Here is a 23,753-nt window from a genome sequence, read left to right on the forward strand (position 1 = left end):
CCTGGAAATGGAAGTTTTATGCTGAAAGCTTTTGATGAACCTGGCTAGATTGTTTTCCTATAATATATATGTTTTTTTGAGTTGGAGTCTCACTCTGTCACCCAGGCTGGAGTGCAGTGGCACACTCATGACCACCACAGCCTCGACCTTCTGGGCTCAGGTGATCCTTCTGCCTCAGCCTTTCAAGTAGCTGTAACTACAGGCATGTACCATCACACTCAGCTAATTTTTTGATTTATTGTAGAAGACCAGGGCTCGTGAACCCCTGGGCTCAAACAGTCCTCTCTCCTCATCCTCCCAAAGTGCTTGGATTACAGGTGTGAGTCATTGTGCCTGAAGAACAGAATCTTTTTTAATTATGCAAACTTTTTTTGGCCTTAATTAGCATTTCTGATATTGCTAGTGAGATTGAAACTTTTATTTCTGAAGTTTAATAGGCATTTCATTCCACTACTTCCAGTGAGCAGCTGGGACTACAGGTGCATCTCACTGTACTCAGTAAATTCTGATTAATGTTAATGATGTGTTTTGTCTTTCCAGAAAGAAGAAATGATGTAAATCATTCATTTTTCCAAATTTAAGGATCAAAGGTGAGAAGGAAGGTCTGAAAGAACATGGCCTGGCCAAATATTTTTGGGAGAGGGACGCTGTTTTCCCGGTTCAGCCATCATCATGTGGTTGTGTTCCTGCTCACCTTCTTCAGGTAAGTGGTTTACTAAAACTATTCTCTTAGCCTGGTGCAGTGGCTCACACCTGTAATCGTAGCACTTTGAGAGGCTGAGGTGAGAGGATCACTTGAGCTCCAGAGTTCCAGTTCAGCCTGGACAATATAGCAAGACCTCTTATCTACTAAAAATAAAAAATTTGCTGGGCATGGTGGTGCATGTCTGTACTCCTGGCTACTTGGGAGACTGAGATGGCAGGATCACTTGAAGCCAGGAGTCTATGGTGAGCTGTGATGCCACTGCACTCCAGTCTGGGTGACAGAGTAAGAACCCCAACTCCAAAAAAAACCAAAAAACTGTTCTCTTGCTTTGTTTTTTGTCTTTCTTTTGAGGGAGATATTGCAGGCAGATGTCTAATGCACTGATTGGCATAGGCTAATGATGAAATAGACTAGTTATTCCTTCTGTTGTACTTCTTGATAGCTCTATCACAGTAGTTCTCAAGGACTGTTTTGTCCTCCAAGAGACATTTGGTGGTATCTGGAGATATTTTTAGTTGTCACAGTGTGGAGGAGGAATTGTACTTGCATCTAGTGGTAGAGACCAGAGATACTGCTAAACATCCTACCATGCATAGGACAACCCCCACAACGAAGACCTTTTTGGCTCAAATGCCAACAGTTTGGAGAAGCCCCAGTCTGTTATGAAGTCCTCTATTTGTTAAAACCAGGAGCCTGAGAACAAAGGACATGCATATTCGTGGAATGCCCTGTGCTTCCTTGAGTGGTAAAATGGGTATGAAGCAATTAGCTCTATTAACTCCCGTGAGACCCCTGAGTGTTAGCAGCTCTTGCTTGACAGTCAGCATGGCTGGATTGTCCACATCTATGGTTTTGGACTGTGGATTCTGTAGTCCTCGGTGGTTCTCTAGTAATATAACATTCATCAGGCCACTGGGTATCAGAGTGTATTATATGGAACCCTTTTACACAGCTGTCTTGATATTTCTGCTGAGCAGATTTTGTTTATTATTAATTTTTACTAAAGGCACCACAAATGATGATGTTTTTGTTTATTGTTTTTGGAGTAGGAATCTCACTCTCTTGCCCAGGCTGGAGTGCAGTGGCATGTTCATGGCCACTGCAGTCTCGATCTGCTGGGCTCAGGCAATCCTTCTGCCTCAGCCTTCCAAAGTGCTGGGATTACAGGTGTGAGCCACTGTGCCTGGCTGTTTTTATTTTTTTTTCCTAAAATTTTTTAAATTTTGAGTCAAAATCTCACTCTGTCACCCAGGCTAGAGTGCAGTGGCATGCTCACAGCCTCCGCATCCTCGACTTGCTGGGCTCAGGCGATCCTTCCACTTTAGCCTTCCAAATAGCTGGAACTACAGGCACATGCCACCATGGCCAGCTAATTTTGCATCTTGCCAAGTTGCCCAGGCTGGTCTTGAACCCATGGGCTCAAGCAATCCTTTCATCTCAACCTCCCAAAGTGCTGGGATTTTAGGCATGAGCCACTGCCTCTAGCCATTTTTATTTTTTTAAGGCAGAAACTAGGAAGACGGTTTTCTAATGATGATGGAGTTGGTAGATAATGTTTTATGCTTGGTTAAAGGGCTGTGATCTACTTGTGAGAGGTGGGGGATAGGCATCAAGATGAGGAGAGGACAAGGGCCCAAGGAAGAGGCTATTGAATGGCTCATGCAGCAAGTGGCAAGTGGTTGCCCAAGACTCAACATTTTCTTCAGCTCTGCATCCACGACTCAGAGTGGGAGGAATCAGTCACAACTCCATCATCTAGTTCCAGGCAGAAGTTAGGAATGAATGTGGCCTCAGAATGAAGACAGCTAGTTATTTTTCTTTTGCTTAGAGCAAAGACTGTATCAGTTGATAGTTCTTATAAAGCAGTACCTTTTTTAAAAAGAGAAGAATTATTAAATTGGATTTTAAAAATGGGCTTTTATCTGTGACTTTATTGAATGTTGTTTTCTTTGCTGTTTATTCAGCTGTATTCTCTCTGTTTTGTAGTTACTCATTGCTGCATGCTTCAAGAAAAACATTCAGCAATGTCAAAGTCAGTATCTCTGAGCAGTGGACCCCGAGTGCTTTCAACACATCAGTTGAATTGCCTGTAGAGGTAAGCAGAACAAAGTGCTGAGATGGATTTCAGAAGGGGACTTGATCACCCCTAAATTCTTTTAAAAAAAAATACAGATGGGATCTCAGTATGCGGCCCAGGCTAGTCTCAAATTCCTATCCTCAAGTGATCCTTTCTCTTCGGCTTCCCAAAGTGTTGGGATCCCAGATGTGAGGCACCATTCCTGGCCCCTAAGTTCTTAAGTTCTTTTTTGCATCATTTACCTACTTAGGACTCTGAAATAGCTTACTGCTTCCCTATGGCATGGAATCCGAAGTGTTCTACTGATTTCAAAGCCTGCTCCACCTCAGACCCATTGTACCCATCCAGACAGCTTGTTTTCCATTGTTTTGAAAGCACCCAGTTCCGGTGAAGCTATTTTTTCATTGAGTTTCCCAAGTACATGTCTCGCTTCTGTCTTTGAGATTTCTGCAATTATCTTTTACATGTCTTTTACCATTCTACCGGTCTAATGCTTACCTTTCCTTTTGTGTCAAGATAAAACACTACTTTTGCAATCAAGTTTTTTCCAGCTTCTACTGATTTTGCCCTTCCCTGAACTCTTGCATACTTTGTATTATACAGTGTAATGTTGATATTCAAATATTCATAATAGTTATTTCCTGGCTGGGTACAGTGGCTCACACCTGAAACTCTAGCCTTTGGGGGACAGAGATAGGAGGATTGCTTGAGGCCAAGAATTTGAGACCAGCCTGAGCAACGTAGACCCCCACCCTACAAAAAAATTAAAAAGATTAGCCAGGAGTGTTGGCATACTTATCTCTAGTTCCAGCTAATTGGGAGGTTGAGGTGGGAAGATCGCTTGAGCTCAGGAGTTCAAGGCTATATCGTGAGCTGTGATCACCTCTGCACTCCAGCCTGGGAGACACTGACACTCTTAAAAAACTTTTTTTTCTTCCCCTATTTTTTTTTTTGAGTTGGAGTCTCACTCTGTCGCCCAGACTGGAGTGCAGCGGCCGCTCCCGACCACCACAGCCTTGACCAGCTGGGCTCCGGCGATCTTTCCGCCTCAGCCTTCCAAGTAGCTGGAACTACAGGCGCGTGCTGCCACACCTGGCTGATTTTTGACTTATTGTAGAGATGAGGTCTTGCCAAGTTGCCCAGGAGGGTCTTGAACCTGCGGGCTCAGGCAATTAACTCACCTCAGCCTCCCAAGGTGCGGGATTACAGGCTAAGCCACTGAACCCGGCTTCTTCCCCTATTTAGATCATTTCAAAGTTGATAAGAGGTTTGAAGGTTATATGAATATATATTATAGGTGAATAAATTATTTAGTCAATTACTTCTTGAGTGCTGTCTTGCATAAACATTGTTCTAGACCCCAGGGATACAAAAAAAAAAAAAGACTAGAAGATTAAATAAAAAAAAAAAAAAAAAAAGGAGCCATTGCCTTGCTATGCTATGGTGTGGCCGAGTACTCTTTGAGCTAGGGCCAGGCCATGTTTCCTGGTTTGGCCCCTTCCCCTACCTTGGGGAGGTGAATCTCCTCTTTTTCTGTGTCAAATTTACTTTCTAAACAAACTATATTTTCTAATTAAAAAAAAAATGGCAGGGGAGCTTTCTTTCTAGTGGAGGTGCTTCTGTGCAGTGTTTCTGGAATTTAAGTTATCATGAACTTTTGAAAGGAAAGATGTGGAGACTCATGGGCTGGATTTTAGACCTGAGTCTAAGTGACCATTCACTGGCTCGTTGATGTAGGATCACACATCATAAAGATGGAAGAGGCCTTCGAGAGGTCATACATCCTTGCCTCCCAAAAGGATAGAATCTTGCTTTGTCATTATTGAAAGATAATCATCCTGCTTCTGCTTTTTAATGCTTTTAGGGAGGAGAAATTCACTGTGTTCTGAGGCAGATAATTATATTTTTACTCAACTCTTTGAAGAAAACTCTTACCTGTCTCTGAAGTTTCTCGTTTTTGGACAGAACAGCTGTAGTTTAGTGACACCGAGCACTAAGTGTAGATATTTCAGATATAGTCCAACCAATATATAGAAAAGTAAGATTGGATTTAGGTACTATGTTTCTGGTTTTACTGCCTAAGGCTGCCTTTGTTTTTTTTTTTTTTGGAGTTGGAGTCTCACTCTGTTTTCCAGGCTGGAGTGTGGTGGTATGCTCATGGCCACCGCAGCCTCCACCTGCTGGGCTCAGGCGATCCTTCCTTCCGCCTCAGCCTTCCAAGTAACTGGAATTACAGGCGCATGCTACCATATCCAGCTAAGTTTTTGATTCATTGTAGAGAAGAGGTCTTACCATGTTGCCCAGGCTGGTCTTGCCTTTGTTTTTAAACTAAGTGGTCTCTAAGCCCACCTGTAGTTTGGTTGATTCACTAGGAGAACTCATACTGCTCAGTATAAAAACTCATAGCTATGACTTATTATGGTGAAAGGATACAAAGTGAAATCAGCAAAAGGAGAAGGCTGGCTGGTGAGGTCTGGAGGAAGCCAGGTGCAGGATTCCGAGAGCCTTTTCTCAGGGAGTCATCAAGTTGTGACAACATGTGTGAAAGGTGCTGTCTTAGGGAAGTGTGCTAGAAACTCAGTGCCCGGGGTCTTATTGGGGCTGGTCATACAGGCAACCTCAATCTGGCATGTACTAAAACCCAGGCTTCCAGAAGGAAACCAGGGATCTGGCACAGCCACATTGTTTGTACAAGCAGCTCAGGCAGTTAGCTCCTCCTATCAGGTGTGATAGGGACCTCCCAAAACCCACTTCCTGCATGCCAGCTGGGCCCACCCTTATGAGCAGAGCAGTCCTTTCTAGATTCTTTTTTTTTTAGTTTTGATTTATTGTAGAGATGAGGTATCGCCAAGTTGCCCAGGCGTGTCTCGAACCCGCAGGCTCAGGCAGTTCATTCACCTCAGCCTCCCAAAGCGTGGGATTACAGGCTGAGCCACCGAGCCTGGCTCCTTTCTAGATTCTTTTCTGCCAGAGACCACACATCTCATTGTTTGCTCTCATTGAATGAATGTTCACCTTTTTGTCGAGTACCTATTTGTTTATTTACTTACTCTAATTGCTGTTGAACTAGGTATCACCATTCTGGGTTTTCAGAACTACAGATTAAGTAGCTTGGCTAGGTTGGTTGTATGGAAGTGAAGTTCTGACCTGTCCTGAAGATCTTTGTATTTGCTTTGTGGCTGTCCTCATGGAGAGCTGTGCTGACTTTCTTTTCCTTTCTTTATACTTTAAGTGTGGGTTGTCTTTCTTCCTGAGGCCTGCTACTGGGAGTGGAATGGTTAGGGTGTGTTCCTCTCTCATTCTGTGCTTCTGGATGTGTAACTGTCTTAGCTCTAGCTTACCTCTGAGACCTTTCTTGTCCAAAGTAGAAAGGATTCTTAAAATCAGAAGCATGGGCTGGGCATGGTGGCTCAAGCCTGTAATCCCAGCACTTTGGGAGGCCGAGATGAGAGGATTGCCTGAGTCTAGGGATTCAGGACTAGCTTGGGCAACTTGGTGAGACCTCATCTCTACCATTAATTAAAAAATGAGCCGAGCATGGTGGCACACCACCGTAGTTCCAGCTACTTGGAAGGCTGAGGTGGAAGGATTGCCTGAGCCCAGCAAGTTGAGGCTGCAGTGGCTGTGAGCGTGCCACTGTACTCCAGCCTGGGCGACAGAATGAGACTCCAACTCAAAAAGAAAAAAATGAGATTTTCATTAAACATTGGGTGGTAGAGACGCTGTCTCACCAAGTTGCCCTGTCTGGTCTTGAACCCCCGAGCTCAGGCAATCCTCTCGCCTCAGCCTCCCAAAGTGCTGGGATTACAGACTTGAGCCACCGCGCCTGGCAGTTTTTTGATTTTTTTTGTAGAGACGAGATCTCGCTATGTTGCCTAGGCTGGTCTTAAACTCCTGGGCTCAAGTAATTCTTGCGCCTCTGCCTCTCAAAATGCTGGAATTGCAGGTGTGAGCCATTGTGCCTGGCTGGAAAATTATACAGACTAACTTAAGTCTTTTTTCCACTGATAGCCCTTGATAAAATTGAGGATAATTTATATATATATCCCTCATGTCTTCTTTTTTTTCCAGTGTAAATTTACTTTGTACTGTGGATTTTCATGTCTGTTTTTAAATTCAGTCTGTTGCAAAGTCTGTTCAGAGATCCTTTTTTCTTTTTTTTTGAGTTGGAGTCTCACTCTGTAGCCCAGACTGGAGTGCAGTGGTCGCTCCCGGCCACCGCAGCCTCGGACCTGCTGGGCTCCGGCGATCCTTCCGCCTCAGCCTTCCAAGTAGCTGGAACTACCGGCGCACGCTACCACACCCAGCTAATTTTTTGATTTATTGTAGAGATGAGGTCTCGCCAAGTTGCCCAGGCGGGTCTCGAACCTGCGCGTTCAGGCAATCCACCTACATCAGCCTCCCAAAGCGTGGGATTACAGGCTAAACCACCGAGCCCGGCTTAGAGATCCTTTAGCTGGGTGCAGTGGTGTACTTCTGTTGTCCCAGCTACTTGGGAGACTAAGGCTGGAAGATCTCTTAAGCTCAAGAGTTTGAGTCTAGCTTGGGCAATACAGCAAGTCCTGCCTTTAAAAAAACCCCAAAGCAACAGCCTGGGCAACGTGGTTCTTCAGTGGTTCCTCTCATGACCTGATTTCATATGCTCTGTTGTCTTTCTTTAAAATGGAAATAATGGACATTATTTAATTTGTTCAAAAACACTTACAAAATAGCCATGGACTCTTTTCACTGTTAGACACTATATAAATATGCATAAGACTTGGTTTTTACCCTAAAGGGATTAATTTTAAAAACTGGATTCATTTAAACATGCCTGAAGAATATAAATATTGCCTAAAGAATCATATATCTATGCATGGCATTTTGTGGTTAGATAGGACTGAACTCCCCCGTTTCACAGATCTGTAGACGGGCCACTGGGGTTCTGAGATGTTTTCAGCTGGTTTGCCATGAATGATTGTAGGTGGGCCGAGGTGTCCTTCCTTTGAGCCCTTGGAGTTGCCAGGTAGGGCTTAGAATAGCCTCCCGATTATAGGCCGGCAGATGTCCATAGGCCTCTGAGTGGAGTAGCTTCTTTAGTTTACCCCAGTGTGTTGTACAAAGATTGTGTCCTGTGTGTGCCTACCCAGAGGCTGGGAAGTGTTGGGATGAGTGGCTTCTCTAGGGTAACAAATAGTTAGGATTAGAGTTAGGATGATAAATTTTCCAAGTACCAGGCCAGAAGGATAATAAAGTTAGCAAGACTTTGATTTGACTGAAGTAGGTTAATGTAAAGATATTTTTCTATTTAAAAAATTAAGCCATGCTTTTTACATACCTTTTAGTGTACAGTTTTGCAGGTTTTGACAAACACGCATACAGTCTTGTAACTACCATCACAGTCAAGATAAAGACCTTTTCATTACCTCACAAAACCATAGTCAGCTCTTGCTACCCCTAATCCAAGGAAACCACTGATCTGTAGGTCTCACTTTGTCACCCAAGCTGGAGAGCAGTGGCACTAACATGGCTCACCGCAGTCTCAACCTTCTGGGCTCAGGTGATCCTTCCACCTCAGCCTCGCAAGTAACTGGGACTACAGGTGCATGTCACCTTGCATGGCTAATTTAAAAATTTTTTTTATAGAGATGAGGTCTCATTAGTTGCCAAGGTTGGTCTGGAGCTCTTAGGCTCAAGTGATCCTCTACCTTGGCACATACGCTGTGCCCCGTAAATATGTGCAATTATATGTCAGTAAAAAATAATAAAAGTGAAAAAAGTAAAATAAATATACTAGTTAAAAGCCAGGTGTGGTGACTCATGCCTGTAATCCCAGCACTTTAGGAGGTGGAGGCAAAACCAGCCTGGGCAAATTGGCAAGACCTCATCTCTATAGTAAATCAAAAAATTAGCCGGGTGTGGTGGGGCTCACCTATAGTTCCAGCTTCTTGGAAGGCTGAAGCATCAGGATCACCTGAGCCCAGCAGGTCGAGGCTGTGGTGGCCGCGAGTGTGCCACTGTCCTCCAGCCTGGGTAACAGAGTAATACTCTGACTCAAAAAAATACACACACACACACACACATATACACAAGTTAAAGAACTTTCTGAATGCGCGGGAAGTAGGATCTGGTGTTTGTCCTCACCAGCCTATTGGAACTGTGTGGCTGCAGCAGGTGCTGGCAGGGCTGACTTCCTGTTGTGTTACTGTAGATCTGGAGCAGCAACCACTTATTTCCCAGTGCAGAGGACGCCACTCTCTTCCTCGGAACGCTGGATACCATCTTCCTCTTCTCCTATGCCGTGGTAAGTGTTAGATCTAGATCTAGGGCTTTAAGTGAAAGAAAAGTGTAAAAGAGAATAACTCTGAGTATGATGAAGTTTGTAAGAGATTTCAAATTTGCCGACTGAGGAGGAGTTTAGTATATCTCAAGTTCATCTTTTGTGTCATTCATTCATTTGACAATAAATATTTGTTGAGCAGCTAGCATGTGTCAGTGGGAGTTTATCATGAACAACACACAAAAAACCCCATGCATTTATGAAGCTTATATTCTTGAGTTGGGAGCTAGAGGAGATAATCAGTAACCAATTGTTATAAACAAACCAACTATAGTGTATGTTCGAAGGTGATAAGTGCTATGGAGAAAAGTAAAACAGGGAAAGGGGACTGAGTGGGCCTGGGTGAGCTTGGAATTTTAAGTAGGATAGCTGGGGAACACCCCCTGAGGAAGTGGGCATTTGAGTGAAGACTTGTGAGGTGAGTGGGCTTAGTGTGAGGGGAACAAGTCGCAGAAGTGAGGCCAGAGGGGTAGTGGGGCTCAGATCTGTAGTCCTTTGATACCTTTGTCGAGCTTTAGCTTGAACCCTGAGATGGGAGCCTCTGGAAGGCTTTGAGCAGAGCAGCAGCAGGACCCAACTTAGATTAGCACAGGCGCTCTTGCTGCCTGAGAGAGGAGACTTGAAAGCAGGAGATGACTGAGGCTCTTAAATTGTGATGTGAAGGGTTAGGGTAGCTTGGGTCCAGGGTAGCAGTAATAGACGTCAAGTTGCTATGTGTTAGAGTAAAGCTAATAATTTTTATTTCCCTATTGAAAAGAATGATGTTAAGGACAAGCCAAGGTGGAAGTGTCATGACAGAGTAGAAGATGATGGAAAGAGAAGGCTCTGGAGAACTCACTTTTGGACACACAACATTTGAGATGCCTACCCAAATATTGAAGGGCAGACTCTTGGTTATGTGGATCTGGAGTTCAAGTAAAGGTTCGGGCTGGAGATACAAACCTCAGCATCTTTTTTTTTGAGTTGAGTCTCACTCTGTCGCCCAGACTGGAGTGCAGTGGCCGACCTGCTGGGCTCCGGCGATCCTTCCGCCTCAGCCTTCCAAGTAGCCAGAATTACAGGTGCACACTACCACGCCCAGCTAATTTTTTGATTTTATTGTAGAGATGAGGTCTCGCCTACCCAGGCGGGTCTCGAACCTGTGGGCTCAGGCAGTCCACTCACCTCAGCCTCCCAAAGGCGTGGGATTACAGGGTGAGCCACCGAACCCGGCTCCACACCCAGCCATTTTTATTTTTATTGTAGAGACGAGGTCTTGCCAAGTTGCCCAGGCTGATCTGGAACCCATAGGCTCAGGCAGTCCACTCGCCTCAGCCCCCCAAAGTGCTGGGATTACAGGCTGAGCCACCAAACACGGCCTGAGATCTCGTTTCTACAAAAAATTTAAATTTTTAATTTTAGTGCCAGCTACTCAGGAGACTGTGCTGGGAGAATCGCTTGACCCCAGGAGTTTGGGACTGTCTGAGCTGTGATCACACCACTGCACTCCAGCCTGGGTGACAGAGACCCTATCTTCAAAAAAAAATTGTGAGACTGGTTTATCAGGAGAATAGGTGCAGCTAGAGAAGAGGATGAAGACTGAGCCCTGGGGCTTCCAGTCTTTAGAAGCAGTAGGGATAAGGAAGGACAAGGAGACTGAGATGGAGTGGTAGGAAGGAAGAGGACTGTCGAGGGCAGTGTCATGGGAGCCATACGAGGTGACAAGGGGAAGTTCAGTATCTGAGGCTATTTTTCATGGGGCAGCTTGCATCTCTGACTGGCTGTAGGAATGGCTGTGTGGCTACAGAATTTGAGTTGTGGGGTCAGTGGTGGTGACAGCTGGGGCCGTGGACTGTTGGGGTAGTCTGTCCTTTTCTCCCCGGCCATCCTATTTCCTGTCTTTAAAGTGTGTCCACTTCTAAAAAAACTTTTGATTATGAATGTCCAGGCAATGTGAAATGCTGGGCAAAAGTCCCCACGTAGCTTCTAGGTATTTATTTGGGTAATTATTTGAGTATTTTTTTCTTCAAAGAAGAAGCTTACAGAAACAGTTGAAACAGAACTCAGTTCTCCACTAGGCCCAGCTTCTCACCTTGGCCATTTTTACAGAATCCCAACTTGGAGTTTCTGGGTTTGGCTGGAGCCTTCCCAGTTCCTCTTTGAGAACCACCCGTTCCTTTCGGGGACTGTTGTCGAGGCTGTGTGGACTCTTGGCAAGACCAGCTCTGCCATGGTTCCCGGCTATGCCAAGCCTGGTTTTGAAGTAAAATTGATGTTTAGTCTCTTCGTGTATAGAGTTGGGATGACTATACTTACTGTAGGATTACGTAGATTTAGGAGATGAAAGGTAAGTGCCATGAAAAATCTGTGGTCATAGTTCTTTGCCTGAGCTGCATCTCCTTCTGTAACCTCCAGGCCTTTTGCTTTCTGAAAGTGCAGAATAAATTGAGTCCCATCTGAAACAGAGTTAAGGGGGTTTCTCTGTCCCCTTTGTTCTGTAGAGCATGAGACCATGTGGGGGCGGCTGTAGAACATGAGACTTCTCCAGTGCTCACATGCGCCTCTTCGGAGAACAAGAGAGTTGATTTGTCATCTCCATTTTCTCTGATATAGAGATAGGCGATTTATTAGAAATACTTGGTCCTATCTGAATTTAGCTTCTAAGTCAGGACATTTAATTGAATAACTTTAAGTATGATAGGTTTATGGAAGATAGATTATGGAAGAAACCTCAAGTGTGTTACCCTTGAGGTCTTCAGCCTTACTTCCTGCCATGAAGCATTTTATTTCCTGTCCTCTGTGGGAGGAGAGCAGAAGGCAGAGTGTTGTACCTGTCTCCAGCTAATTATTATCTCTGCCTGCCCACTCTCCTTGCCTTGGGATGTCATGCAACCCAAGGGTTAGACTAAACAGGCAGTGAGGGTGCCCTAGAAGCTTCTGCTCCACTTCTTACAAGATGGGAACTAAACTGCAGGAATGTGATAACACATTTTAACTCAGAATGCAAATAGCTGGGAGGAATCCCTTTGGGAGAACTTATGAGGGGGGACCGAAAAAACCCCAGAATTTATAAAAAATTATGTATTCTTACATGTTTAAGCTTCAGTCACTTTCAAAGTATTCTTCATTTGATGCAATACACCTACTGGATGCTTTTTTCACTGCTCAAAAGAGTTTTTGAAGTTGTCAATTTTGATACCTTTTAGTGTTTCTGCCATTTTTTGTTTCACCTCTTCCACATCAGCAATACATTTCCCTTTCAGGACTTTTTTTCATCCAGGGAAAGAAAACAAAGTCACTTGGGGTGAGATCAGCTGAATAGGGAAGGTGGGGAATGAGGTTTATGCCGTTTTTGGTAAAAAATTTCTGCACACTCTATGTGGACAGGTATGCTTGTAAATCATTCATCATGAAATGGGCAAACGTGTTGAAAGAATTTCCAAGAAAAATTCACTGAAGCTGGATGCAGCCTCTCACAACAATGCTAGCTAGTACTGTGATACTGATGGGTTTCTAGAATACTTACTTAGCGGAGAATCTTGTCCTACAAGGGGCCTGCCTTCCAAAAAATAATTCTAGTTTTTTTGAGGTTCTCCCTTGTATAACTGATGTTTAGAAATGACTCTATTCTAGAAAGTGAAATCTTATTAGTAGAGTCATTCTTGTTATGTTTTTCGGTTAGAGACTCAAGTAAAAACAAAGTTGGCGCTGAACTTAGGTGTGTTTAAAGTGGAGTGTGCAGAAGACCTTGCCATTCCCTGAAAATTGTGAAACTCACATACACAGCTAGTCTAAGCATGTGAATGAGTTCATTTGAAAGAATCTTAGTGTTTGTTTACCTCACTTGCTTTGCATGCATGTTACTTTTTTGCTTTTTTTTCCTTTTTTTGAGTAGGAGTCTTACTCTGTCACCCAGGCTGGAGTGCAGTGTCACACTCACGGCCACCGCATCCTCGACCTGCTGGGCTCAGGTGATCCTTCCCTCTCAGCCTTCCAAATAGCTGGAACTACAGGTGCGCATCACCATGCCTGGCTAATTTTTTTAATGTATTGTAAAGATGAAGTCTCACCAAGTTGCCTAGGCTGGACTCAGTCAATCTTCTCATCTCTGCCTCCCAAAGTGTTGGGGTTGCAGGCGTGAGCCACTGTACCCGGCTTTTTTTTATTTTTATTTTTTATTGTAGAGATGAGATCTCGTCAAGTTGCCTAGGCTGGTCTCAAACCCCTGGACTCAGGCAGTCCTCTTGCCTCCACCTCCCAAGTTGCTGGGATTACAGGTGTGAGCCACTGTGCCCAGCACTTTTTTCAACTGTGTTATTACTTAGCGTTGTAAAATAAAATACTTTATTTTTAGGGCCTTTTCATCAGTGGCATCGTTGGAGATCGGCTAAATTTACGATGGGTTCTGTCTTTTGGCATGTGCTCTTCTGCGTTAGTGGTAAGTTGGAAAAGTGTTATAACAATGCTAATAATAATAATTATTATTTTGGTCAAGTATTCTAGAATTCAAGTAAACCCCCTACTTCTCTATATAGAATAGAATGGTAATATTAATCTTAAGTTTGCCTTTTCACTTATTTGGGACTTTTAATTTTTCTGAAACAGGGTTTCACTTTGTCAGCCAGGCCGGTATGCAGTGGCACAATCACAACCACAAAATCCTGGACTCAAGTGATCCTCCTGCCTCAGCTTCCTGAGTAGCTGGGACTACAGGCATGCTCCACCATGCCCAGCTAATTTTTCTATTTTTTGTAGAGATGAGGTCTCCCTCTGTGGCCTTGGCTGGTCTTGAACTCTTGGACTCTAGCAATCTTCTTGCCTTGGCCTCCCAGAGTATGAGCCAGCACACTCTGTTGAGTCTTTTTAAAGTATGCTTCTGATCAGCTTCCTTTCCTTGACTCTCAGGACCCAGCAGAGTCCAATAAATAGTCTGAATGACTAGCATGGTGTTCAGCACCCTCTAAAATCTGGTCTGCCTTTACAATTATATATGTTACTCTGCTTTGTCCCTTTGCTCCAGCCACATCAGACTACTTCCACGCCCCTAACATCTTCCTCCTTTCTACCTGCTCTTCTTCCTGCCTTGAATTCCCCTCTTTTCAGTTCTCCATGGCCAATTCCCTGTCTCCTTCAAGTCATTGGCCAAATGACACCTCTTAGAAAGCTGGACCTTACCAACTCCACTCCCGGAAGTACTCAGTCATTCCCTCTTAGCTCCCGTGCCTGTGTTTCTTTGCAGGCACTTGAAATTGTCTGCCACTTAGCCTTGTTATTTCTTTTTCAGTCTTACTTTCCCTATGTGTGGGTAGCATAGTTGTTATGATCACAGATTCTGGAACAGCCTGGGTTTCTGTTCCTTCTCTGCAGTTTCCTAGCTGATGACTTCTCTGCACTGTAGCTTCTTCATATGGGAAAGAGGATATGCATGTTAACTCCTCCTGGGTTTTTGTGCAGATTATGTAAGTTTCTACATGTGAAGCATTTGGAGCAATACCTGGCATATAAATTGCTAGACAGGACAAGATCCATATCCGATTCATCTTTATCTGCTTACTAGCTTCTAGTAAGGAATTTTTGATTAAATGAAACCATGGAGTTTAGTTAGACCACGATTTTTTATTGTTTTTCAATGTCTGCCATTTGAGTGCATGAGAAATCTTTTTTTTTTTTTTTTTGAGTTGGAATCTCACTCTGTTGCCCAGACTGGAGTGCAGTGGCTGCTCCTGGCCACCGCAGCTTCAACCTGCTGGGTTCTGGCGATCCTTCCACCTCAGCCTTCCAAGTAGCTGGAACTACAGGTGCCCGCTACCACGCCCGGCTAATTTTTTTGATTTATTGTAGAGATGAGGTCTCGCCAAGTTGCCCAGGAGGGTCTTGGACCCGCGGGCTCAGGTAATCCACTCACCTCAGCCTCCCGAAGGCGTGGGATTACAGGGTGAGCCGCCGAGCCCGGCTGGACAAGTCTTTTTTTTCCTTGATTTTTTTTTTTTTTTTTTTGAGTTGGAGTCTCACTCTGTCACCCAGACTGGAGTGCAGTAGCCGCTCTCGGCCACCGCAGCCTCACCTGCTGGGCTCCGGTGATCCTTCTGCCTCAGCCTTCTGAGTAGCCGGAATTGCAGGCATGCACTATCACACCTGGCTGATTTTTTGATTTATTGTAGAGATGAGGTCTCGCTGCCCAGGCGGGTCTCGAACCCGCGGGCTCAGGCAATCCACTCACCTCAGCCTCCCAAAGGTGTGGGATTATAGGCTGAGCCACCGAGCCTGACTTTTTTTCCCCCTTGAAATCTTAGAGACTGAAACAGTTTATTTATAAGCTGCTTGTCCACACATATATGGATACTATTTTTAAGCCTGCGTACAGACTTTTTTGTTTTTATATATATATATTTTTAAATGAAAGTATATATATAAACTTGCCCTCTTTTTGTTTCCTCCTTCTCTAAGGTGTTTGTCTTTGGCACACTCACAGTGTATAGTTCTGAGTTTCAGTTAGGTGCAGTGGCTCATGTCTGTAATTCTAGCACTTCTGCTGAGGCAGAAGGATTACTTGAGACCAGGAGTTTGAGACCAGTCCTGGCAACACAGAGAGACCTTGTCTCTAACTAAAAGAAAAATTAACTGAGTGTGGTGGCCCATGCCTATAGTCTCAGCTACTTGGGAGGCTGAAGCAGAAAGATCCCTTGAGCCCAGGAGCTCAGAGTTGCAGTGAACTTTGATGGTACCACTGTACTCCAGCCTGGATGACAGAGCAAGACACTGTTTCTCAAAAATAAAGCAAAACAGTCCAGACTCGGTGACTCAGTCTGTAATCCCAGCACTTTGGGAGGCCGAGGCGAGTAGATTGCCTGAGCCTGTGGTATTTGAGACCTGCCTGGGCAACTTGGTGAGACCTCGTCTCTACAATAAATCACAAAAATTAGCTGGGCATGATGATGCATGCCTGTAGTTCCAGCTACTTGGAAGGCCGAGCTGGAAGGATCGCCAGAGCCCAGTAGGTTGAGGCTGCAGTGGCTGGGAGCATGCCACTGCACTCCACTGCAACAGAGTGAGACTCCAACTCAAAAAAAAAAAAGCAAAACAAACTTCAAATAAGTATGGTTGTGTAACTACCTCTCCTTCCCCCAGCCTCTGGTAACCACTGACCATTTTACTGTTCTTACAGTTTTATTTATTCCAGAATGTCTTGCAACGGGAACTAAACAGTATTATACATACTATTTTTTTAGTCATGCAAAGTATTCCTAAAATACACTTCGGCTGCAGATAAGATGTCTACTTGAGCAAAATGCCTGGAAAAAAGCAGACACTTGTTGAAAACTACTAAATAATTTAGCAGATCATGAATTAGATAGGTTTCACTTACACCGATTAACTTAGTAATCCAGTCATGGTGGTGGCTGACACTCACCTGGTACCTTTGCCCAGAGCAGTGCCTGGCATTGTTCCAAGGGCATTTGCTTACATGGGCTCAGTTCATCTTCACAGCAGCCCTCTGGATTGGCTACTTCCTTCTACACACATGGGAGATGGAGATGGAAATAGACGTAAAATGAGCTGAAAAGGAAGAATGAACTTTCTAGTGTTGAAGATCCAGGTTGGAGGGCTAGTGCCTTTTATGTCATTTAACATCTTTACCTCTCTGGCAGTGGAATTTGGTGGTTGCCCCACAGTACTGGCTCCGAGCAGGACCATTGTAAGTGTTGGCTGCTGTCTCTTAGATGTTGGTGGTCTGAGTGTCTCCTTCATGTAGTCTTTACTCAGAAACATAAGTGTGGGGGCAGTTGAGTCTCCTGGCAGTGTCTGTGAATGTTACATGTCCCTTTTTGTTTCCTCCTTCTCTAAGGTGTTTGTCTTTGGCACGCTCACAGAATGGCTGCACTTCTACAATCAATGGTTGTACTGCTGCCTGTGGATTGTGAATGGCCTGCTGCAGTCCACTGGCTGGCCCTGTGTGGTTGCTATTATGGGCAACTGGTTTGGAAAAGCTGGGTATGCCACTTCCTTCCTGTTTGATTTCTCTGTTTAAGTGGTTTTGATGTTGGATTACTCAGACTTGTCAAAGACACCACACATCTTTCCTCTATTTTAGAAAGTCAGAATAGTTCAAGGAGAGGACAGTTCACGTCATTATGTGTTGGAAATGGTGTGGACCTTAGAGATGATCCAGCCCAGGGGACACATTCCTAATGCTCTGGAGACTGTAGTCAGGCTTAGAGGCAATAGGTCTCAATTTCATTATATATATATTTTAACTTACCATCCCTTTAGACAATATAAAAATCTCATGTGCTGTCCATCATATGTCTTCCTTTGAGTTTTACCTTTCCTTTTTTTGAGACTCAATGATCTAGTTTAACCCTTTCACACTAAAGACAAGGAAATTGAGGCCAGAAGTTATCTATGTGACTTGCCTAAGGTCACGTAACAAGGGCTCTAATAAGACTCAGTTGAAGAATGCTGAACTTGGGCTTACTCAAATGGGAAACCTTCTTTGACTTTGTATGTGTGGTGTGGACCATGGGATACAAGTAGGTCCCTACTAAAGTTTCTTCTAGGCTGCCATGGAGGAAGAGTCACACTTAATTTATAGGATAGAAAATAAATTGAAGTCACCATAGACCTTGGCTTTGTTATCATTGTTGTACTCTGACTTTAGGAATATTATTAATGTGGAATTTTGTCATTTTTCCTAGATAGATATCTGGGACTTGTCAGGTACATATTGATCTCATCTGTAGTACTTTTTTGTATGTTTGCTCTTTCTTATGAGGACCAGTGCACACAGCAGACCTTGTCCACCCACCAAGCTGAGTGTGTGCTCTGGCTTGCTCCTCTCAGTTTTGCAGCTTTCCTGTTTATCAGCTTGCTTGTTTATCTACGTAATCTGTAACGTTGTGAACATTCACCTATAAAATGTCTTGTGGGTAGAATAAGCACCACTTAGTAAGAATGCTCTGACAATATTTCAGTGTGCTCGTGATTTTTTTGAGTTGGAGTTTCACTCTGTTGCCCAGACTGGAATGCAGTGGTATGCTCATGGCCACCCCAGTGTCGACCTGCTGGGCTCCAGCGATTCTTCCATCTCAGCCTTCCAAGTAGCCACAACTACAGGCATGCTACCACACCCGGCTAATTTTTGATTTATTGTGGAGACCAGTTCTCACCAAGTTGCCTGGGCTGGTCTCGAACACGCGGGCTAAGGCAATCCACTTGCCTCAGTCTCCCAAAGTGCTGGGATTACAGGCTGAGCCACCGAGCCTGGCCCTTGTGATTTCTATTCTAACCCTGTGTTCATTGGTTTAAAGAATTGTATTGTAGCTGTGCACAGTGGCTCATGCCTGTAATCCCAGCACTTTGGGAGAGGATTGCCTGAGCCCAGGAGTTCGAGACCAACCTGGGCAACTTGGAGAGACCTTGTCTTTACAATAAATAAAAAAAAATGCTGTGTGTGGTGACTCATGCTTGTAGTGTCAGCTACTTGGAAGGCTGAGGGGGAGGGATTGCCTGAGCCCAGTAGGTCAAGGATACGGTGGCCATGAGCGTGCCACTATGTTCAGGCCTGGACAACAAAGTGAGATTCTAACTCAAAAACTAAAAAATAAAATAATGACTTTTAAAAATATTTTTTAAAAAAGGATTTTAAGAGGCACCCCCTTGATACTTTAGCTTTCTTCTGAATTAGATGATGTTGCCTGATCATGTGTGGATTTTTGCTTTTAGTTAAACATTTTAAGGTAATTTTTTCCATTCATGAATTCTAAAAATTACACAGGCTGGGCGTGGTTGCTCATGCCTGCAATTCCAGCACTTTGGGAGGCTGAAACAGCAGGATTGTTTGAGTCTAGGAGTTCAAGACCAGCCTGGGCAACATAGCAAGACCTCGTCTCTACAAAAAAACCAAAAACATTAGCCAGATGTGGTGGCGCATGCCTGTAGTCCCAGCTACTTGGGATGCTGAGGTGGCATGGTTACCTAAGCCCAGGAGGTTGAGGCTGCAGTGAGCCATAATCATGCCACTGCATTCCAGCCTGGGTGACAGAATGAGACCTCAGTTCACCTAAAAATTAACAAAGGATGCTTGTTTATTGTAAATAAACCAGAACATATGAATGGACAAAGAGAAATAAAGGTTAAGTCAGCTGAGATCCTATCATGCAAAGAAAATTACTAGTTTTAACATGTATCATTTTGAGATAATTATTTTCTAAGCTTTTATAAATTGGATGACACTGAGTCTTTGATAGCAGTGACTGAACAATCTGACCACTTCATTAAAAGTCAAAAAAGCTATTGCAGTCACCTTTGGAAAGTAAGGTGGTTTGTTTTTATTTTTATTTTATTTTATTTTTTTTGAGTTGGAATCTCACTCTGTCGCCCAGACTGGAGTGCAGTGGCTGCTCCCGGCCACCGCAGCCTCAACCTGCTGGGCTCCGGTGATCCTGCCGCCTCAGCTTTCCAAGTAGCTGGAACTACAGGCGCGTGCTACCACACCGGCTAATTTTTTGATTTATTGTAGAGATGAGGTCTCACTAAGTTGCCCAGGGGGGGGTCTCGAACACGCGGGCTCAGGCAATCTACTCACCTCAGCCTCCCAAGGCGCTTGATTACAGGCCGAGCCACCGAGCCCGGCTGGGTGGTTTGTTTTTAAACAAGTACACTAGTGAGTAAAATCAATACTGCACTGCTTAGGCACTGTGATGTTCTGGTTAGTATAACCTATAAAGTCCACTGAAACTATGACAGATTAAAATCACCATTTTAATTTAAGCCAGTTTCTTCTGAAATCAACTTTTTAGTTAGCTAGTGTTATCCACATCCTGACCTTCTGACTGATCCCTCCATGACCCTCTTGATAGACTTAAGATTTTAGAGTATTGGGTTCTTTGGAACTGGAGGAATTTAGAGACTATCTGGTTCTGCCCCCTTCTTTTCCAGGTGATAAAATTTGGGTCCATAGAAATTAAGAGGTCTACTGAGGACATTGCCCTTAAATAACTTAATTTGGATGAGTCATGTTGTAGCTCAGGTTGTCAGGGTCCTGATTTTTTAAAAAATAAATTTAGACTAGGAGCCAGGTACAATGGCCTGTAATCCCAGTTACTTGGGAGGCTGAGGTAGGAGGATCTCTTGAGCCCCGGAGTCGAGGCTGCAGGGGGAAGGGGGAGACAGGAGTGAGATCCTGTCACAGAATGAGATCCTGTCTCCCCTGCCCCCAAAAAGACAAATTTAGACTAGGTAATAATAATGCTCCCATGTGTACAACATCCAGCCCTTTCTTCTGTATTGTTGCACCCTGTTCTTTTTTTTTTTTTTTTTGAGTTGGAGCCTCACTTGGTTGCCCAGACTGGAGTGCAGTGGCCGCTTCCGGCCACCGCAGCCTCGCTTGCTGGGCTCCGGCGATCCTTCCGCGTCAGCCTTCCGAGTAGCTGGAATTACAGGCATGCGCTACCACGCTCGGCTGATTTTTTGATTTACTGTAGAGATGAGGTCTCGCTGCCCGGGCGGGTCTTGAACCCGCGGACTCAGGCAATCCACTCACCTCAGCCTCCCAAAGGCGCGGGATTACAGGCTGAGCCACCGAGCCCGGCTATACCCTGTTCTTTGAGGAGCACAACTTCTTCTTTTTTTAAAATTTGTTTTTGAGATGGAGTCTCACTTCGTCACCCAGGCTGGAGTGGAGTGACACATTCATGGTGATCCTTTTGCCTCAGCCTTCCAAGTAGCTGGAACTGTAGGCACTTGCTACCATGCCTGGCTAATTTTATTTATTTATTTATGTATTTATTTATTTATTTTAGAGATGAGGTCTCACCAAGTTGCCTAGGTTGTCTTGAACCTGTGGGCTCAGGCAGTCTACTCACCTCGGCTTCCCAGGGTGCTGGGAATATAGGCATGAGCCAGCCGAGGAGCACAACTTCTTACAGATAAGAACACCCAGTTTCTGCTTGCAACTTGCATGTGATTGATTACCCAGCTGGAAGTGACAGGCCTGGACTTTTGAACAGATTTTGTTTTCACTGTATGGTGTTGACTACCTGTTCATAAAATTCTTTTGTCCCAGTGAGGTTAGAAAAATGTTTAAAGACCTGAATAATGGTAGACCTCACTTAGTGGGTTACTATATATATCAAATAGAATAACATTCTAATTTGAGCTTTAAAAAATTTACTTAAATCTTTTTTCTTTCACTATTCCTATTGTTTTTGCCTATATTCAGAGCTAATCATTTCTCTCTAGGACTACTGTAATTTTTTTTTTTTTTTAGACAGGTTCTTTCTCCATCACCCCAGCTGGTTTACAGTGGCACAATCATGGCTCACTGCAGCCTTGAACTCTTGGGCTGAAGTGATTCACCTACCTCAGCCTGAGTGCTTGGGATTATAGATGTGTGCCACCACGCCTGGCTAATTTTTAACTTTAATCTAGAGATGAAGTCTCACCATGTTGCCCAGGCTGGTCTCGAACCCCTGGACTCAGGCAATCCTCTCACCTTTGTGCCTCCCAAAGTGCTGTGATTACAGGCGTTAGCCACTGCGCCCAGCTAACAATTTTTTAAAAATTCTATTTTATTATTGAGTACATAAATGGTACAAGTGAGGATTAACTACATAAGTAGGCTGCTTGCAGATGAAGTTTGGGCTTCTAACTGACCCTCGCTCCCTGTGATAGTCGACCAGCGACCCTTCGTGTTGTCACGTGCCCCCCCATTCTCCTTCTTCTCTTCCTATCTGGTATATTATACATTTTTAAAAAATTAGAATGTTTCTTTATAATACCTTCACTATTTGGCCACTTTGTTGAATGTACACAGAAGCCCTTCTGATTCGATTGTCCTCTGTCTCCCAATGTTCTACATTTCAGACGAGGAGTTGTTTTTGGTCTCTGGAGTGCCTGTGCTTCAGTGGGCAATATTTTGGGAGCATGCCTAGCTTCTTCTGTTCTGCAGTATGGTTATGAGGTAGGTATTTTTTCCTAGCTTTTTCGTGTGTGTCGTGTGTATGTATGTATACATACTGCTTTTTATGAAATAACATTGTGGCATTTAAAACCACCTAAAGCTGTTTCTGAGTAGGGCAAGGCTTTTATTAAAGTGGACAAACTGCCAGGCACAGTCTCATGCCTATAATCCCAGCACTTTGGGAAGTGGAGGTGAGAAGATTGCCTGAGCCCATGGGTTTGAGACCAGCCTGGGCAACATGGTGAGACCTCATCTCTACAATAAATAAAAAAATTAGCTGAGCATCTTGGTGCATGACTGTAATTCCAGCTTCTTGGAAGGCTGAGGTAGAAGGATCACCTGAGCCCAGCAGGTCAAGGCTGTGGTGGCTTTGAGTGCCACTGCGCTCGGGCCTGGGTGGCAGAGTAGACTCCAACTAAAAAATAAATAAATAAAAACATAGATAAATAAATAAATAAAATTCAAAGTGGATAAACATGTAAAAAATTTACTCATGGTAAAAGCACCATAAGAGAATCTGAAGACAGACTGGGCATTGTGGCTCATGCCTGTAATCCCAGCACTTTGGGAAGCCAAGGCGGGTGGATCAGTTGAGTCCAGGAGTTTGAGACTAGCCTGGGCAACATAGTGAGACCTTGTCTCTATAAAAAAAAAAGTAATAATAATAATAAATTATAAGACATACTGCCAATTGTGAAGAAGCATTTGCAACTTATGTTGCAGATAGAGGGCTACCTCAGCATATAACAGGTACCCACAAATTGATAAGAAAAATATCAGCAGAAAGAAAGGTAAAGAATGTGAACATGTAGTTGATGGAAAGGAAATAAAAAGTGGCTCAAGCCTGTAATCCCGGCACTTTGGGAAGCCAAGATGAGAGGATTGCCTGAGCTCAGGGGTTTGAGACCAGCTTGGGCAACTTGGTGAGACCTTGTCATCATCAGGCAAGGCACAGTGCTCATCCCAGCACTTTGGGATGCTGAGGTGAGAGAATTGCCTGAGCCCGCGGGTTCGAGACCAGCCTGGGCAACTTGGCTAGCTCTCATCTTTACAGTAAGTCACAAAATTAGCCGGGTGTGGTGATGCGTGGCTATAATTCTAGCTACTTGGAGGGCTGAGGCAGAAGGATCTCCTGAGCCCAGCAGGTTGAGGCTATGGTGATTGTGAGCATGCCACTGCACTCCAGCCTGGGCAGCAGAGTGAGACTCCGACTCAAAACAAAAAAAAACAGAAAAAAAACAGAAAAAAAGAAAAACGACATTGTGTACTTTGGTTAAAATCCAGAGTGTTTTTTAACTTTTTTTAAAATCCAGAAATTTGAACACATGTAGCATTTATGAGGAGCTAAAGAAACAGACATTGCAGTTGAGAGAGTAAGTAACTTCTAGAGGGGTCAGTATCAATCTACAACTACTCTGGCCAGTTATGATGGTTCACACCTGTAATCCCAGCATTTTGTGAAGCTGAGATGGGAGGATTGTTTGAGCTCAGCTGTTTGAGACCAATTTGGGCAATGTAGTGAGACCTCTTCTCTACAAGAAATAAAAATATTATGCCAGGTGCAATGACTTATTCCTGCAATCTCAGCCCTTAGGAATGTGGAGGCAGGAGGATTGCCTGAGCCTTGGAGTTCAAGACCATCCTGGGCAACATAGTGAGACCTCATCTCTACAAAAAATTAAAGTTAGCCAGATGTGATAGCATGTGCCTG

General features: G+C 44.1%; 1 protein-coding gene across 1 annotated transcript in view; it reads left to right on the plus strand.

Annotated features, from left to right (window-relative positions):
- SLC37A3 (solute carrier family 37 member 3) overlaps positions 1-23,753 on the plus strand; it is a 57,371-nt gene that overhangs the window by 12,577 nt on the left and 21,041 nt on the right. The window contains exons 2-7 of the mRNA XM_008058165.2: positions 541-703; positions 2,693-2,801; positions 8,974-9,066; positions 13,436-13,519; positions 16,928-17,073; positions 21,946-22,042. Of these exons, the coding sequence (XP_008056356.1) occupies positions 615-703; positions 2,693-2,801; positions 8,974-9,066; positions 13,436-13,519; positions 16,928-17,073; positions 21,946-22,042 (618 nt within the window). The 5' untranslated portion in view covers positions 541-614. The remainder of the gene's footprint in view (positions 1-540; positions 704-2,692; positions 2,802-8,973; positions 9,067-13,435; positions 13,520-16,927; positions 17,074-21,945; positions 22,043-23,753) is intronic.

This window comes from Carlito syrichta, unplaced genomic scaffold (assembly GCF_000164805.1).
Source record: "Carlito syrichta isolate Samal-C Ts95f unplaced genomic scaffold, Tarsius_syrichta-2.0.1 Scaffold303235, whole genome shotgun sequence".
NCBI classification, from domain to species: domain Eukaryota; kingdom Metazoa; phylum Chordata; class Mammalia; order Primates; family Tarsiidae; genus Carlito; species Carlito syrichta.